This window comes from Rattus rattus, chromosome 2 (genome assembly GCF_011064425.1).
Source record: "Rattus rattus isolate New Zealand chromosome 2, Rrattus_CSIRO_v1, whole genome shotgun sequence".
Lineage (NCBI taxonomy): Eukaryota > Metazoa > Chordata > Mammalia > Rodentia > Muridae > Rattus > Rattus rattus.
The window spans coordinates 57,369,706-57,387,413 of NC_046155.1; the positions used below are offsets into that span (position 1 = coordinate 57,369,706).

Consider the following 17,708-nt stretch of genomic DNA (forward strand, 5'->3'; position numbering starts at 1 on the left):
ATGACTATCAACAGTGGGGCTTACTTAGGTTTTCTCGGTTACACTGGGAAGTCCTCTCCCACAACAGCTTCTTTAGAGACTACCACAGCACCACTTCTGCTGACTGACATTCAACTGTAAGCACTGGGAGGGTTTGGTGTTGCTCAGATGGCCAGAAATGAATCGAAGTACTGAGGCTGCTGCAGGGACTAAAGGGGCTACCATCTGGGGAGGGCGTGGCTTGCCTGGAAGATTTACCGCTAGGCTGGGTGAGAAGAGACTAGGTCTGCAAGGGGGCTCAGTATATTGTATAGAATCACAGCCTTAAGTTTGGGTTACTCTATCTTAATATAACAGTCTGCCTGAGTCATTGCATTTTAGTATGACTACCAGGGAAGATGGAGTCTACCCCTTGTTTATACAAGTGAACAGTCTCTGTCTGTCTTTACCCTGCAAGCCACAAACTGTCAGTGATACCTGTAACTATATCACCAGACATATGGGCTTATCAGTCATCCAGACCTGGGACTATGCAAGGGGCACTCCAACACAGATGTGGTAGGCAGATTGGCTCATCATCTATCTGGTCCTTTGTCATGAGCCACCACCATCAGGAAGATTACCACAAGGAGGGACTGCTACGCCTGTCCCTAGGCTCCAGCTTGAGTGTAGGATCCCCATGCTCATGACACCCAGCCCACTTCGCCGTGTACTTGGAATGGCCTGCCACCTGGCCCTGCGTTTTGACAACTCTGCACTGGGAACAGCTCTGTGCTGTGGTTAGCAAAGCGCCAGATCTCGTCTGCTCATCTGATGTAATGTGTGAAGGAGTTAATATTAGTAATTAAGACCATAATGAAAGGACTGTGGTTGTCCGTGGCCAGGGCAGTGTGTGTCAGGCAGAGCCAGGGGCCCTCGGTGACCTGTAGCACACATGACTTGGGAGTTTATTGTCCTTCAACAGATTCTGACTTTGTGGAAAGTCACGGATGTGTCTGGTTGTTTTAGACACAGCATGCTCGATGCTGGGTTACCTTGAAAGTATCTATACCCGAGTCTATGTGAATGTGACCTGTGTCAGGGATCACTGACTGAGAGCCCCCCAGTAATTCTAGCAGGAGGTCTGCATCATGAGTATCCTATAATCTATTCTGAAACATCCTTCAGAACCTGCAGGCAGACAGACAGACAGACAGGGAGAAAGGGAGGTAGGACCCTAAGCAGCCTTACTTGCAGTCAAGAGGGACTATGCAAATGAGCTTAAATGAGTCTCTGCAATTATCAACTAAGGCTACCATAAGTTTCCCCCCCCCAACCAAAACCAAAACCAAAACCCACTTCTCACCCCTAAAATATTAGGAAATCGGCATCACAGATTCCATGACCCCACCAAGTTAGTAGCTGGGCCAGGAAGGAACGAGTGGAGTTGAGCTTGGCCCCTGAGTCACCCCTGGTGGGGGCATGAATTCATGGGTGAGTATAGAACCTGCCTGATGTGTGCCTCAGTTTCCCCTGTAAGAAGATACAGTGAGGACAAGAATTTACAGAGTTCCCTGGCCCCTCACCTTTTACTTCTGTGAATCTACCCCCTCCCCGGGGAAGAGAAAACAGTGTGTGTGGAAGTGACCAAGGGTCAGGGGAAGGTGCTATTTTGTTAGATGCTATGGTGAGAGGCCCACATGCAGGGAAATGCTCATCTGTGCTTTAAACATCCAGTTGTTAAACATCCCTGTGCGCGGCCGCGGGCATCTGAGATAGACGGTATTTGGCTAAGTGCAGCTGATGATTTTATTGGTGTCACTAAGAGGTCACATGGTGTCTGAGGTTTCACAAGGCAAGAGAGTGAGCAGAGTGTCTTCTCTCACGGTGTCTTCACTACAGAAGTTGTACCTGTAACGAGACACAAGGGTTTGGCACTGGTGTGCTCTGTTACCCTTAGGAAAGCTTCTGCTCTCTGGGGGTTGAGCAACAGTTGACAGGGATCTGAAGTTCAGAAGCCTGGGAGAGACACACTAAGGCTATGGCTGCAACCACTGAGCTTCTAGGAAGAAGCCCACCCAGCCTAGGGCTGGGCCTGCTATTGCTCTGAGGTGATGGGCCACTGGTCCTGTCAGACTGAGGCTTCCTAAGGGAACACTCCTTTTTCCATTTTAACAGATACTGGTGGCCACAGTGGGCTTAGAGACCTTAGTCACTCTTAAGTCTCAGTGGAATGCCATATCATCATCTACGATAGACTGAGCTCTCAGTTGCAGGCAAATACACCAAAAGGTTCTCCTGTGTAAAGTACACTACCTATGGGCGAGGAGGTCTTATGATTAGCCCTGCCTTGCGGGAGAGGAAACTGAAGCATAGAAAGCTCACCTAAGGTAAAAGTGCAGGATGCAACTGCAAGCCTACCTTATGCCATGATCAGCATCTTCTGTTGTAGTATTACCCATCCCATTCTCCCTGCCTGTCTTCCAGGGCCAGAGAGCATGGCTTTCTCCTTGGTCCCCCCCACCCCCTTCCAGCTACTCCTGCTTGCTGTTTTCTGATGTCTTCACTTGTATGAGAGGGCTCCCTCTCGTGTTATTGAGACTTCCATGGTAATTATGTGAGAGCTCACAGCAAACAGAAAATGTTTTCGAACATGAAGCTAAAGCAGACACAAGTGGCTATCTCTGTGGTTGTGGAAGGACCAAGGGCTCCTCTGAGGCTCTGTGAACTCTGACTTTCTGTCCCAACTGTTTTTCCATCAGTGTAGCCCTTGGCAGGGTGCCCTGCACCTTAAATAGCCCATTCTCCATGCTCTTGTAAGCAACCAAACAGAACTACTTGTCTTCGGCCCCTCCAGCTTTCTCTTCTGAGTGGCTTTGCTAGAACTTTTAACCTGACAGCCCTGCATTTAGTCTCCACTGCCAGCCCACCTGGCTGCCACCTGCCTGCCCTCATGAGCACCTGCTGTCCTTTCTCTTCCCTCTGCCCCAGTCTCTCAATCACTCTGTGGTCTCTGCTGTCCTCCTGGGTCATGTGATCTGCCATGTGTGCCTGAAGTAACGTCCTTGATGCAGCCTCTACCTTTGCTTTTCCTTCTAATTCCCCAAGACAGGTGCTTGATACTCTCCTTGACAAAGTCTCATGGCAATGGGTACTGAATGGGAGGGGGTAACACATGCAGGACAAGCTGTATTTCTCTTTGGGCCTCATGTCCCTGGAAGAAATTCTAGTCAGCAGGTTGGAATCCCATCGCGATGACTACATTAGGTTACATGGGAGAGGGTGCCAAGAGGAGGTTGTGTCACAATATTAACTGTTCTTAATTTTATGATTACTATTAGTGTTATTGAATAGCAAGTGTTCCTGGCAGTCCTCACAACAGTAGAATATCTAAGTAATTTACTCCTTGAGTTTGTTCTATTCCCCAAGCTCATTTGTGACATTTGAAGTGGGTTTTGACTTTCTTCTATTTTAACCACTTGGGATCAGAATCCCTTGAGAGAGAGAGAGAGAGCGTTGTAGGTCAGTAAGATGGCCTAGCATGTAATGACACTTGTGACCAGGCCTGAGGTTCATTCCCCAGAACTCACAAACTAAAAAACTCACTCCAGCAAGTTCTCCTCTGAGTTTTTGGGCACCATGGCATATGCTCGTGTGTACACAAATAAATGCATGCTTTTTCCCCAAGACAAGTTTTTTCTGTGTAGCCTTGGCTATCTTGGAACTCGCTCAACACACCATGCTGGCCTTAAACTCAGAGTTCTGCCTGCTTCTGCCTCCTGAGTGCTGGGATTAAAATTGCGTGCCGTCATCACTTGACAATGTATAAAACATTTTAGAGATTCTCCCCACAGACAGCGATTAGGCAAAGTCACTGTGCTCAGTCACAGGAGAAGTTATCAGACATATACTGTCCATAGGGCCTAAGGGGTAGCCTCCACTAGACCTGTTTGATTTCCAGAAAGTGTGCATCTCTCTTCAAAAACCTCTAGGAGCCCAGTGATATTCTAATGTGATTTTAGGCACACAGTTGCAGGATCCAGGCCTAGGAACACTTCTTAACAGACCTTAGGAACTGACTCTACAGGCAGTATCTTACAGTGGAGGCTGAGGGAAGGTTCTCCACTGGCCAGCCTGGGTCTTCTGTGTCCTACTGAGAGGATGCTTGGTCCTGCTGATCACCTCACCAGCCTGTTTTCTCACCTTGTGAAATCAGGGGTGATTTCAGAAGTCCATCCATCCAAGGTGACGACCCCTGCATCAACCACAAGCCTCTCTGCCAACCCTCTTCTCATCTGCATCTGAGTTTCCAAGGGTTTGGGTTTGCTGACTCCATTTAACCACCAATCCCAAAGACCATCAGCAGCTGACACTTCCCACCAAGCCACCAGGAATGGATGGATGATGGATGAAGCTTGATTCTGCCTCTCTCTGTCATCTCTCCCCATTCCAGCTGCCCTCTGTTTTACTGAAAGCCCTGTGCCTGATCAGGCAGGAACCAGGGAGCTGCGGATGGGCATGGGATTTGTCAAGTGTTGCCCTGTCTGCACTTTGCATGTCCCATTTCAAATGATTTCTTCTCCCCTTGTCTGTCCTGTGGGGAGGGGATTCCCCTACAGACACCCTCTGCAAACATCATGAGAGGACTCAGCAAAGGAAGATACGTACTCCGTCCGCTCCTCTCCCTTTTGCACAGTGATCTTGGCTGCGCCCACTTTGGGGAAGCTTGGGTTTATCACTTGATTGTTCCAGAGAAACTTGACTTTCTCAATTGTTCCCACGTCGAGCTTGGCATCAAACTCACTGGAATGTGTAGCACCAGGCTTGATAATTCCCCTTGAAATAAAGAAAGAGAAACACTCCTGTCCACTGAGGCATATTGTAAAGTTCACGAAGGACCATGCCCTCCACCCTTTATTAAAATAATGAGTCTCCTTCAAATTCACCCTCTAATCAAAGATGAAAGCATGGAAAATCGGCAGTGAGCTGGCGGCAACTCCAACTTATTATTCAGTGTTGCTTTTCCCACTCTCATTAATTTCTCTTTCTTCATAGAAAAAATGATAAACCTCTCTCAAATTACTTTAGTTTTTTTTTTTTCTGGAAGCATTGTCTATATAGTAATTTATCTTCTTAGCTTAATGTATCTTGTTAGGCTAATCAATATAGAGGGAATCTGGAACAATAATAGATATTTAAAATATAACCTATTGAGAGAAAGGGACTGTTAGGTTTAAATGAAAATTTATTGGAAGTATAAATTTTTTTTGTGTATGTGTATAAAGAAGTTTCAAGCCCCCTGATGTCTAAAGATGTAAATGCTCGAGTGCTATGTCCACTCCACAGGGATTACCTGAAGATATCGTACTGGCGAGTATTGCCATTACTTCCAAACAGAGCCACTTTGACTTGCCCTGTGACCATTCTTCCAGACAGTATCAAGGAAACACGGTACCTCCAGCCTAGACAAAGCAAGGGAGAGGTCACCTTACTGATAAAGAAATAGGGGTCCTAAACAGAATTATCACCCCCACCCCTTACACGGAGGCTCAGAGTATGAAATATCTTCCCAATCTACACCTTAGATAAGCACCCGATGGTGGCTCCTTTGGCCCAGTAAGAAGTAATGACTGCCTACCGTTAAATTCATGATAAATAAATTGTTTACTCCCTCGGGTTCAATAGCCATGTGGTGGGTTTTAAATTGCCAACTGGAGTCAATGACCTCTGGATCCAACAGGGCTGAGCAAGCCCTTTGCTGGAGAAAGCTGTGTTCCAGAGTGATGGTGTTGTTTATTATGACAAGAGGAGGAGCCAGGGGTCCAGGCCACCCAAGGGAGGGCAGCTCAGGGTCAGACCTCCAGCCTGGGTCTGTCCCATCTCTACATCCTTAGGACCCCTGGTGCTTACCTAGTTGTCATGCAAACTTATACTAGGGTGCTGTTGTCCCAGGGCCTGTTTGCATGTACAAATACCCATGCACACACAGGCATTGCACAAAGGAACATATAAATATACATATACACACAGGTATGCACATGTGCATCCAGTGTACACACATGTAAACACACAAATTCACTCAGTTATGTACACACGTATAGAAACACATATACCTCTGTCTAAGTCACACTCATCTTTCACATTCCCTGAGATGTTGCCCCTCCTGTCTCCCTTCTCAGGGTCAAGTTTTCCATGTTCTCTCTAGTTCAGCAGCAGCCCACCTGAGCAATGCAGTAGTCCACCAGACTAATGGAGCAGCTCACCCAACCAATGTAACAGCCCACGAGACCAATTCTGCAGCCCACCAGACCAATGCATTAGTCCTTCCAACCAATGCAGCAGTCCACCAAATCAATGCAACAGCCACCAGACAAATGCTGCCAAGGACTCATAAATTCCAAAGCAGTATCTTGGTCATTCTTCCATCCCCATACCTAGTGGCCCATATCTGTGACACATAAATAAGTGTTGGGGTTGAGGGGATAAACACACGGTTTTGAACTATTCCTTTAAAAATATAGGCAAGCATTCCAAATATTGCTACATCACTGAGGGTTGATTAATCAGACCAAAAAAATTATAGGTATGTGTATCTATAATGATGGGAAGGCCCCAGATCTCCATGGAATCTGACTATCCATCTATTGGTTTGTCAGATCAGAAATATGTCTTAAAAAGGATGAGTCTTCCTAAACATAAATTATACCTCAATACACCTGACTTTCAGAAACTACAGACAGCATTATTTTTATGGAGTCTTGTAATTCATTGTTTCTGTTTTTATTAGGGACACCTCATGGAATTCGCTAACCTAAGTTGTCACAAACGGTGCAAACATGCCTAATTCAGACCTGGCCTCTTGAATGAGTTCCAGATGATTAGGAGAGGAATCATCCCTTTCTCAGTGAGCACCCCATTCTACATCAGACAGGCACCTGGGGCACATGATAGAGAAAGGGAAATACCTTATGGAGATTTCCCTGGTGAAGGACCAGTGCCAAGTATACAGTAGACAGACAGAGAGAGACACAGGAATACACAGGAGTGTGGGTATGAGAGAGACAGAGGCAGAGAAATAGAGAGACAGACAGAGAAACAATAGACTGAGAGAGAGACACACACAGAGAGACAGAGGAAGAGAGAGAGAGAGAGACAAAGAGACAGAGAGACTGAGAGAGAGACAGAGATACAAAGACACAGAAACACAGGAGTACACAGGAGTGTGTATGTGTGAGAGAGAAATACAGAGACAGGGAGACAGAGACAGAGAGACATAGGCAGAGAGACAGAGACAGAGAGATAGAGGCAGAGAGGCAGAGAGACAGACAGAAAAACAAGAAAGAGACTGAGAGAGAACCCTAATAAGAAAGGGGGCAATGAACTCTAGAGGGGTAAAAGTTTAAGCTCGTTGTTCCCAAAGCTCTGTAAATTGCCACAAACCCACAAATGACACTGCTGACTTCCCATTGTTCCACAGAATGGAAATCAAATGGAAGAAGCTTGGATGTGTCCTGTTTCTCAGTGGAGTCATGTATGGAGCACTGAGGGAAGGCATATCCTCCTTTAAGGTAATCTAAACATGTTCAGAAATCTTTAGGTTAGGGACAAGCCTTTCCACATACCAAGTATGACACTCTCTTGACACAGGCAAGTAGTCAACTTACGTGCAAAGTTCTTGGCTTCTCCTGTGTTCAAGAAGAACTTCTGTGGCTCATCACCTGACTTGCCGGCAAACTTATCGGCATAGTGACCCATCTGTGGGCAGCCTTGATCTGGGCAGGGGAAGCATTTGTTCTGGTAAAGAGAACAGGGGGCTATGAAGCAGGTTTGTCATCTTATGCTCTCTGGAAAAAGATGATGCTCTATTCCCTTGGAGCCCAGTTCCCCCATTTGCAATGGGAAAGGAATTAGAGCTCATCATCTCTGAATTCCCTCCATCTCAGCACAATCCCAAGCTCTGATGTACAGCGTGTTAGAATTATCAGAGACCTTTAACAGCACTGCCGTCTTGGGCCCAGTTTCCATCTTGGGTTGTGTTTCTCAGGCAGGTGTGTGGTGGTGGTGCCACCTCTCCATATTGATTGTAGCATTTACCAACACTTTTCTTTCTTATTTTCTTAAAGGCAGAATCATATGTTGCCCAGGCTGTATTTGACCTCACTATATAGTAGAGAATGACCTTGAACTTCTTATCCTCCCGCTATTCACACCCTAATGCTGGGCCTCAATATCTGGCTTATAAAGTGCGGGGGGATTGAACCCAGGGCTTTGTGCATGCCAAGCAAGTATTCTACCAATTGAGCTACAGCTACAGCCCCCAGAGTTTGCCAATTTCTATGGTATAAATATTTTAACCCTGGCCAGCTTTAGGCTGCCAACATGATGTCTCAAGTATGGAGCTAAATGAAGGATGTCCCTACTGGCTCTCATGAGTCAAAGGGGCACACAGCAGTATGTCATGGTGTCTGTCTCTTTGCTGTGGCCAGCCTGGCACAGAGAATCCTACCATCTGCCTTTCCTCCACTCTGCACTGCGGGTGACTCTCCTCACACATCCCTTTTATGTTTGATCTGCAGAAAGGCATTTCCTTCCCCTTCTAATCTCTATTGCTTTGTTTTTCAAGCCAGATTCCACTGTAGCCTTCTGCAGGATGCCTCCTAAGCTCGGGTCAATGTGGATCTGTTCTCTGATCATCAAGAATTTTCCTCTCCTAGGTGGCTCATCTGAGAGTGGGTTTTGAGGGGCAGGGTGTGGCATGCAGAAAGAAAGCACTATGGTCTCTATACAGTAGGACCTCGGTGTGTGATGCCCTTCGCTCATGGTAGAATAATAGCTTACAGACTCAAAGTCCTTGTAGGAAGCACAGGGGTATGCAGCGAACCCATCTGGGTTAAGGATGCTCTCCAAGTAGTACTTGTAGCTTCTCAGGTGGTTACAAGCCACAAAGTCCCGGGTTCCTGGGGAAACAGGGCAAGAGGTCAGTCCAGGCAACTGGAGGCAGGCTGTGACAGGATCTATGCAGGATCTATGCCTCTCTTTCTCCAGTGTAATAGGTCCAGAGTTTAAGTTCAGGTCTTCAGAATTTAAGTTCATAATTCATTCACAATAATGACAATAAGCAAACAAGGCTTTGGGTGTTGGAGGTAGTTTTCTGGTTACTTCATTGGCCTTGTCTGCTAAACATCCCCTTTTCCTAGGAGGCAGATGTCATAATACCACTTTTGTAAATGCATCCACAATGATTCACAGATTCCAGTTGGCAAAGGGGAGAGCTGTAATGGACACAAGTTCATCTGGTTCAATACTGTCCTTCCAGCTTCTGTGTCCAGGTACAAGGTTGGAAATCCCCAGAGATACAACCAGATGTGCCTTATTCTTCCAGATGTGACACGGTCAGCATTAGAGCATTGCCATGATGCTCTTATGTACAGGAAGGTAAAAGTAGCTTCCAGTGGCTTCACCTGAGTGTCTCTCCCTCTCTCCCTCAGTGTTCTATGTCCTCACCCAAGCCACCTGACAAATGTCCCAGCAAACCTCTTGACCTGGCCTTAACTACTCTCCATTGCTGATGGAGCGATCAAAGTCCAGACATATAGCTTTAATATTTGCATAGAGGCCATCCAAGCCCTTTTGAGTGAATAGAAAGGACACTTGTAAGGTTCTATCACACCATGAAGGGTTTTAACTTGAATATGGTGCTAGTTGATTATCATGACTCGAAATGGCTGTTGGATTCTTGATCTCAATAGATAGCATAGGTGCTGTAATGGAAGGAAGGATGCCTTTTTTTTTTTTTTTTTTTTTTGGTTCTTTTTTTTTGGAGCTGGGGACCGAACCCAGGGCCTTGCGCTTCCTAGGCAAGCGCTGTACCACTGAGCTAAATCCCCGACTCCGGAAAGATGCCCTTTAACCCAGGCATGCTCATCAATGGCAAATGGATGGTCCTCATTCTAGCCTCCCTCATGTGATTGCCCTTTTCACCATAAGTGAGCAGTGACTTGCACTATGGAGATGGCTTCACCATGCACACTTCTGAGATACCCTTATTCTAGGGACAAAACAGAAGCTAGCTGTCTAGGATTGAACTGCAATATTGATTCACAGAAGCATTTGCAGAAAAGTTCTCTTGAGACATCCTGTATGATCCCTCTTGCCACTTCCTGTTCTCTGTGAGATAACTACCAGCTGACAGCTGGGATGGTACAGAGATTTTTAATTCTTTGTTGCTTATGTATTCCAGAACATTCAAAACAATGCTTGAGAGAAACACAGAATCAGTAGATCTGACACATAAGAACTTCATAGTTTTTTTTCAGAAATAATATGCACAAAGAAACATTATATATTCTTAAAAGGAAGTACATTTTCATTACTAAGATTTGTTATAGTGCTAAGGAGATGGCCTAGTCAGTAAAATGCTTGCCTTGAAAGTAGGAGGACCTGAGTTTGATGCCCAAAGTCCATGTTAAAAAGAAGCTAAATGTGGCAGCATTTTGATAGTCCTGGCAGAGTAAAGGTTCCTTAGGACATTCTCTAGGATGGTGGGATCTGGTGCCATTAAAAAAGGGTACATAGTATCTAAGGAATGACACAGTAAGTTTTCCACTGCCCCCCACATGCACCCCTACATACACACATGTACCCCTACACAGACACACATATCCGTACACAAACTACACATACACACACACCTCTACACACACATCCCTACACACATATGCACCCCTACACAGACACACACACCCCACACACAACCTATACACACATATACACACACCTATACACAATGCGCCTCTACACACATGTACCCCTACACACACTGCTCTACACACCCACACATGCATCTCTACACACTCATGCACTCCTACACACATGTACCCCTACACATACACCCAATGCACACTTATATACACATGCACCCTACACACATTCACCTCTACACACATCCCTACTCACACACACCCCTCCACATGCCCCTACACACACACTATACCCACCTATATACATATGCACCCCTACTCACACACCTCTACGTACACCCCTACTCACACACTCCCTTACACATACCCCTACACACACAAACACACACACCCCATACCTACCTATACACATGCACCCCTACCCCACTCACCCCACCCCACACCACCCCCACCCCCTCCACATACCCCCCCACACACACACACACACACACACACACACACACACACACACACACACACACACGGTTGTTATGGCAAGCACTGGTATCCCAAAGAAGCAACATCCTCCAGAGTGGCCCCCATGGCTTTACCTGACCAGATGCCATCGATGTCTACAATCTGGGACAGAGCATTCTTCTTGCACCCGGGCATGTTCTGTCCTCCGTTGGGGAAGAAGTCAAGGTGCCCTGACATTTGGTTTGTTCCGAAGCCTAAAATATTTGTACCAACAATAAGACAGGGTTTTGGAAGCACAGAGCTCTTAGGGTTAAAGCACTACCACTTTTGCCCACATCTATAGGCCAGAGCACCATAGGGCTCACCCAAGAACGGGATCAAGGGAGCTGCATCTGTGTGAATCACATCAACAAAGTCAGCATCCGAGGGGTCAAGCCGGACCTCTTCAGGAGTGCCCTCGAAGTTTGCTTCTACAGGATCCAGTCCTAGAAGGGATGGCAAACATGTCAAACTGTAGATTCATGAGGGGCAGGCTAGATTATGCAATTGGATGGCACCACACTTGTAGTAGTACAGTGCCGTTGCCTGGGTTTGAAACATGGGGACACGGAGTCTCAGTGCTATTCATTTATAAGGCGCTTTGTGGCAGGAGAGGAGGGCACATGAGCAAAAGAATTCAGATTATGTTTGAGCTAGGATTTCTTTCTACATCAGTTTCTTGCATGTATCTTTCATATTTAATATTTTCATTTTTTCTCTTTTATTTTAGTGAATTAAAAAGAAAGCAGTGTCTTGGGCCTGTCTGGGTTGCCGGGTTCTAAATCTCTGCTAAGCAAGTTTTGGAACAAATTGTGTATAACTTTGCAAAAACCATCAAAGATTTTTGTATCTCAGTTTCCCTATTTCATGAATTAAAAACAATGAATTCATTAATTTTATATAGTTGTTAATTAAATAATTCAATATACAATGTGTAGCACAAAGAATGGCATGGAATCATACATAATCTATGTGCTCTCAGGCAAGTATTGCTTCCCTGACTGGGTTTCTTCAGTTCTAAGGATTAGTTGAGGAACACAAGGAGCTTTGCACAGTGTTTAGGGCAATCAGGAACTTAACATATGCTGTCTTAAATCATGGTGCTAATATTCTCATGTAGATATGTTCTGTTGTTCTTGTTATAATGTGAAGGCCTTGCTGTGTTTAAAGGCTGCTTTGGCGGTGCTGATTAAAGGGTGTTTTTGGTAGATATGTTGGGTAGAAGCCTTTACCAGTAGAAAGGCGGAAAGCAATTTCCTCTGACTTTGAAAGGAAGGCAAGGAATGGGTAGAGCAGCCCCTGTTCAGTCTACTTGCTCATGTCTGTACTAGCTATCTGCTGCACGCTTGTTTTCCTGCCTGTTCAAAGTGGCTACAGAGCCCATATCAAGGAAGGATTGCCTCTGGGGAGGACTGACTATGATCACAGTTGAAGTATCACAGAGACATAGCCACCATCTTTCTTGCCAACAATGATGGCCTATGTGTTTCTTAGAAGCTTCCTAAGATACTCGTCTAGGTTATACCCATCCCTACCACAGGTGAGGGGTTTGGAATGGCTCTCAGCTGGGCTGCAAACTTGTGACCACTCTGGGGTTGCTGGAATGGGACCTGGGGCCTTACCTGTAATCCTGCCTAGACCTGGAGTCCGACTTCCTGCTTCCCCGGCCACGTGGGCTCCTAGGCTGTGGCCAATGAGGTGGACTTTGGAAGGCGAGTAGCTGTAGTTTTTCTAGAGAGAAGAGATCACATGTGCTCGACATGTTTATACTCTGGGTTCTCCTGCAGTAAACTTTCCCTGCTCTCTGGGACCTCAGAATTGAACTCTAGCTTCTGACAAGAACCTCAGAGCTTTCCCGACTCAACATGTCCCTTACTAGAATCTTCTCAAGCTAAAATCCTGTGATCTGAAACAGTGTCCCTTTCCTTCAATGTGTTCCCTGGACCTGATTTATACCATGGTAACCCATCTTCTTTACTACTTGCTCACCAACTATCTGAAGACCCTCTTCAGTAACATTTTCCTGCGGAGACTTCCCAAACATTACCCCATGCCCACATACAAGGTGGACTAACTATCCCCATGTTCCCACATAAAGCCTGCACGCCCTTCCCCCACCTCCAGAACCCTCTAACAGATCACTGATAGCTCTGTGGTCACTGCAAGTCTTCCTTGCATGCAGCTCCTTGAACGCCTAGGATCCCATTGACTTCCTTTACCTCCTCACAAGTTATTGCCCCTGTGCTTTAGAAACACAGGACAACCAAGGCAGCTACATGCACTGTTCTGTGATATCCTTCAACAGGCCTCTCATTAATGGGTCTACTCTGCTTCCTGCACAAACCCAAAAGGTTCTGATTTCTGTAGGGGTGCAGAAGTAGTTCATTCTTTGTAGACTTATGACCTCAAAGATGGGAAATAGTGGGACTTTGACCTGGTACAGAAAATGGCCACAAAGGATTCCTGAATCAACACAGAGAAGGAGAGTCTTACAGTATTGGCTAAGATCAAAGACCAAGTTTGGAAGAAGGAACTGAAATGATCATGGAAGGAAGGGTTTCCCAGCAAGAGTGGGACTCAGATCATAGGGACCTAGAGTCTTGGGGACCCAGAGTCTTAGGAACCCAGATCACAGGGGACCCAGATCGCAGGGACCTGGAGTTGCAGGCACCCACACTTGTCAATTGCACATCCTGCCCCTGGCTCTGTGTGGCTTTCTTTGCAATACTAGGCTTTGCATCACACAGATGACACTATGTTGTGGAGGCCAGATGCTCTGGGCCCCAAGACAACTCTTCTATTCACCCGCTCTATCTTTTGGCAAGCTAGTTAACCTCCCTGTGCCTCAGTTTCCTCAACTATAAATAGGAGAGGATAATAAAATCCCAGCACTGGGTGTTAGCTGACACCTTCTCCCTTTACCTGTGTGCCACTGAGGTGGTTCTTTGATTACTCCTAAATTCACCTCTGTGCTCCATCCCCCAACCTCCGTGCCAGCCCACTTACCACAAGGATGTCGATCATCTGAGCTACCTGGGCACCCACTACTCGCACATTGTTGGCAGCCTGTGTGTAGGTAGTCTGAGAACCTTTCTTCCAGTCCACACAGATGCAGTTCACCTCCTCCACTTGGAACATGTTCTAGGGTTGGAGAGATACAGTATTGCCGTAGGGCATGGGGGGACACCTTTCAGCCAGGGGTCAGAAGGGTCCCTTGTGTCTTGTAGCTGGGGTGCTGAGATGGGCTGAACTCTTTCTCCAGGGGATCCTGAAGTCCAAAAGAGTAAATCTAGCAGCAGAGAACATCTACACCCTAAAGATGGAGGAAAAGCTGGCCCCTCTGATTATTTTAACTGAATCTGACAAGGTGGATGGGTTGCAGCCTTAAAGGAATCCAGTTGTGACAGGAAATGGCCTCACTGTAGCATCTGGTGGCTGGTGTCTATGTGACCTCACGATTCTGCCCGAGAGGTCCTTTAGGTGACATGCTAGGCTGCTGGGTATTTCTTGAGCTTTGAGGCAGAGAAGGGTCATTTTCTAGTCAAGATGGTGTAAACACTTCATGGAGGGAAGAACGCACACTTCAGGCTTGTAGGAAATAGGACACGAATGTGGGAGAGATCAGGGAATTAGGGAGCGCATCCTTGTGCTCATCCAGGCCACACACATGACCAGTTGGCACCGATATCTTAGATTCCCATCTAACATTTTGACAATAGTGCTAACACGTCAGATGTCTGAGTTTCTGAGGTCCTGTTCCTCGAGATTTCCATTCTCAAAGCAAGCCTGGGAAATCTCCAGACCTTGGAAAGTTTGGGGCTGTAGCTGGATTAACGAGATGTTTATAAAAGACAGGTCAAGGGGGGTGACAGGCGCCAAGGGACAAATTGTAATTTTTATTGTCAAAATTATCACTGTTATTTCTACATGTGTGGAAGGCAGGTGGCTGCACGACTTCTGAGACAAATAGACAGAATCTGTACATATAATAAGAAAGGAGGATACCATCTTTTACATGTGTGTAGACTAAGCATGTACAGCCATGCATGTCTCTATGCCAGTTTCCCATGTGCACATGTGTATAGGTCTGTGTCCTCCCATGGCTGCCTCATTATTGGTGTCCTGCTCCCTACTGGGCCTCTTCAAAGTCACCATGTCAACCTTAGTCCTTTGTGTCTTCAATAAGTGGTCACAGACACATGCCTCTGACTCTTAGGAATGTGGAGAAGATTTGGACAAATGAAACTCCACAATCCCTCGTTTGCAGAAATACAAACACTCCTGCCAAAATTTGAGAGTGCACCTTAACCACAGCTAAACAGGACGCGCAGCCATGGGGGAGGGGAGAGTTCCCACAGCAAATTCCTGCTTCGGGCTGCAAATTTGGATTAGAAACTGGAGAGGAATTGGGGTTTGGTGAAGAGAAGCATTTGAGCTGCCAGATCTTTTGCTTTCAAGCTTACGTAGTGTGGCTGTGTGAGGTGTGACAGGTCAGTAGGACAGGGCTGTGTAGATCAGAGGCGTGAGTGGGGCTGAGTGATTGGATGAGAGGTGTTCCTTACCTTGCACATGTCAACCACCCAGTTTTCCTCTCCTTTGTCTATGAAGCCATGGATGATAAACCGAGTCTTCCTGGCAACTTGAAAATTGGAGGCTCCAATGGTCGATGGGTCAGAAAGCTGGAGAGTCTGTGACAAGCAGGAAGGGTTTAGGTTTTTGCCTACTTGTCCCCTGAGCCTATCTGTTCCCATCTCCATCCTCGCCTTTCCCACTGTATTGGCCTTTCAAGGCTGAGCACAAAGTCACCTCAGGAGGCCACCCTGACCTTTTCACTCCTGATACCCTACCTCCACTGGGTCTGGGATGGGGGCTTACAAGTTATCATTCCTGTGGAATCGTTGGACAGAAAGCCCATGTCCAGATGAGGGCTAAAGAGTTAGCAGGAACTACACAGCTGTGAACCAGTCACTCACCCATAAGGTGGGGCAGGGCGTGGGAAACAGGTACAAAGATAAGGGATATCCTCAGAGTTCATGAAGAGAAGTCTTACCTGAAAAGCAATTGGGTTCTCATTGGTGTACAGCAGGAAGCGAGTGTTGATCTTCTCAGGGCTCCATGGGAGAAGTTTGAGGGGCCTGATAGCTGTCCCTGCCCAGGGCTCAGCGTCAGAAAAGCATCCAAGGTTATCATAGCAAACCTCTTTTCCTGGGGAGAGAGAATGTGGATAGGCTCAAGAAGAAGCTATTGTGGCTGAGCTCCCAAGTTCCTGACTGGGGGGCTTGATGGGAACCCGAGTGTTCCAAGGTCTCTCACTCTCTACAGATTGTCTGGCTGGTTGTTCCAATCTCTGAAGGGGGAAGCTTCTCCGATGATGGCTGTGCAAGGCATGCTAACCCAGAAGCTATTTCAAACTGATAGACACTTGCAAATGAAAATCTAGTTTCCGCCAAGAAAGTCTCACTGGGGAAACCACTCCTAGGGTAGGCACCGTGCCCAGCAGTAGGAGTTCACCATAAAATGAACTCAGCAGCATCTTCAGAGTGTCTTTGTCTGACGATGAATTTGTTTTTAACAGTACAGGTCCTTGCATATATGTTATGGCTTCCAGTTTGGGGGTTTTATGGGATCCCTGTGTGTGTGAACATGTTTATCTCTGCATCTACATGTGGGTTTGCACCTTTTAGTTGGTTCTTTTTCTTGTTTGGAACTTTGGTCATATTCAGATTTGTTTGCTTTTTGATTTATTTTTATTGAATTATCATCATTTAGAACCCCATTTGTTTTCTAACAAGAGACAGAAAGGGGGTGGATTAGGATGGGAGGGGAGATGGGGATGAGTTGGGAGGAGTGGGAGAAAGAGAAAACTGCAATCAGAACATATTGCATGGAAAAAGTCTATTCTCAATAAAAGAGAAAAAAACCCTAAAACACCCCAAATCCCTTCCCAAACTCTTCCAGCATATTTGCAGAGCAGCCCCAACCCCAGAGGTCCATGTTAATGCAGCAAAAGTGCACCTGTCACTTCTAGACGTTCTAGAATTTTTCCTTAAAAATTCAGGCCCCAAGCTCCTGCAGGCATAGGGACCCATTCCCCTCAGTCGCCCAGCCCATCCTCCCAGGCTGTTGCACCACCTTTCCCAGAACCGTGGGAAAGTCTGGGGCACCTGCAAGCTTTGTCTGGGCCAGCGCTTTCTCCAGCCTTAGAGAGGGTCGGAGCACACATCGACAGCCGTGGGGCACTGTGGCGTTGCTTACCCTGAGCTGCTCCCAGTAGGAAAAGAGAGACTGTCCAGAGGGTCAGCATCTACAACAAAGTCAGTGACATCAGACATACTCAGCCTGGGTTGGAGCAAAGTCTTGGGGGTGGGGGTGGGGGGTGCAGGGCTTGTTTGCCTCACCTCTGCTTTTTCAGCTGATGGAGATGCAGATCCTAAGGTGACTGGTGTGGTCACAGGAGCCAGGTGCTTGTTCTCCTGGGACCCACCAGGACCTTTTTATGCTCCAGCCTTATCGTTTGGACTGTAGTTCAAGCAAACAGTGAGTGAGGAGAGCTGG

The 17,708-nt window shown here is 46.6% G+C and overlaps 1 protein-coding gene across 2 annotated transcripts; it reads right to left on the bottom strand.

Annotated features, from left to right (window-relative positions):
* Positions 1-1,739: 1,739 nt before the first annotated feature.
* On the bottom strand, positions 1,740-17,617 carry Pnliprp1 (pancreatic lipase related protein 1). 2 transcript variants are annotated; one of them, XM_032895555.1, is made up of 13 exons: positions 17,552-17,617; positions 17,409-17,457; positions 16,204-16,358; positions 15,716-15,841; positions 14,160-14,294; positions 12,776-12,884; positions 11,480-11,599; positions 11,249-11,368; positions 8,797-8,915; positions 7,623-7,752; positions 5,312-5,420; positions 4,627-4,794; positions 1,750-1,869 (listed from the first exon to the last, which is right to left on the bottom strand). In XM_032895555.1, the coding sequence occupies exons 2-13, from the start codon at positions 17,455-17,457 to the stop codon at positions 1,788-1,790; spliced, it is 1,422 nt and encodes a 473-aa protein (XP_032751446.1). In that variant the 5' UTR covers positions 17,552-17,617; the 3' UTR covers positions 1,750-1,787. The 2 variants fall into 2 exon arrangements, with proteins under 2 accessions (XP_032751447.1, XP_032751446.1); XM_032895556.1 differs by lacking the exon at positions 17,552-17,617 and having other exon boundaries at positions 1,740-1,869; positions 15,716-15,832.
* Positions 17,618-17,708: the final 91 nt, after the last annotated feature.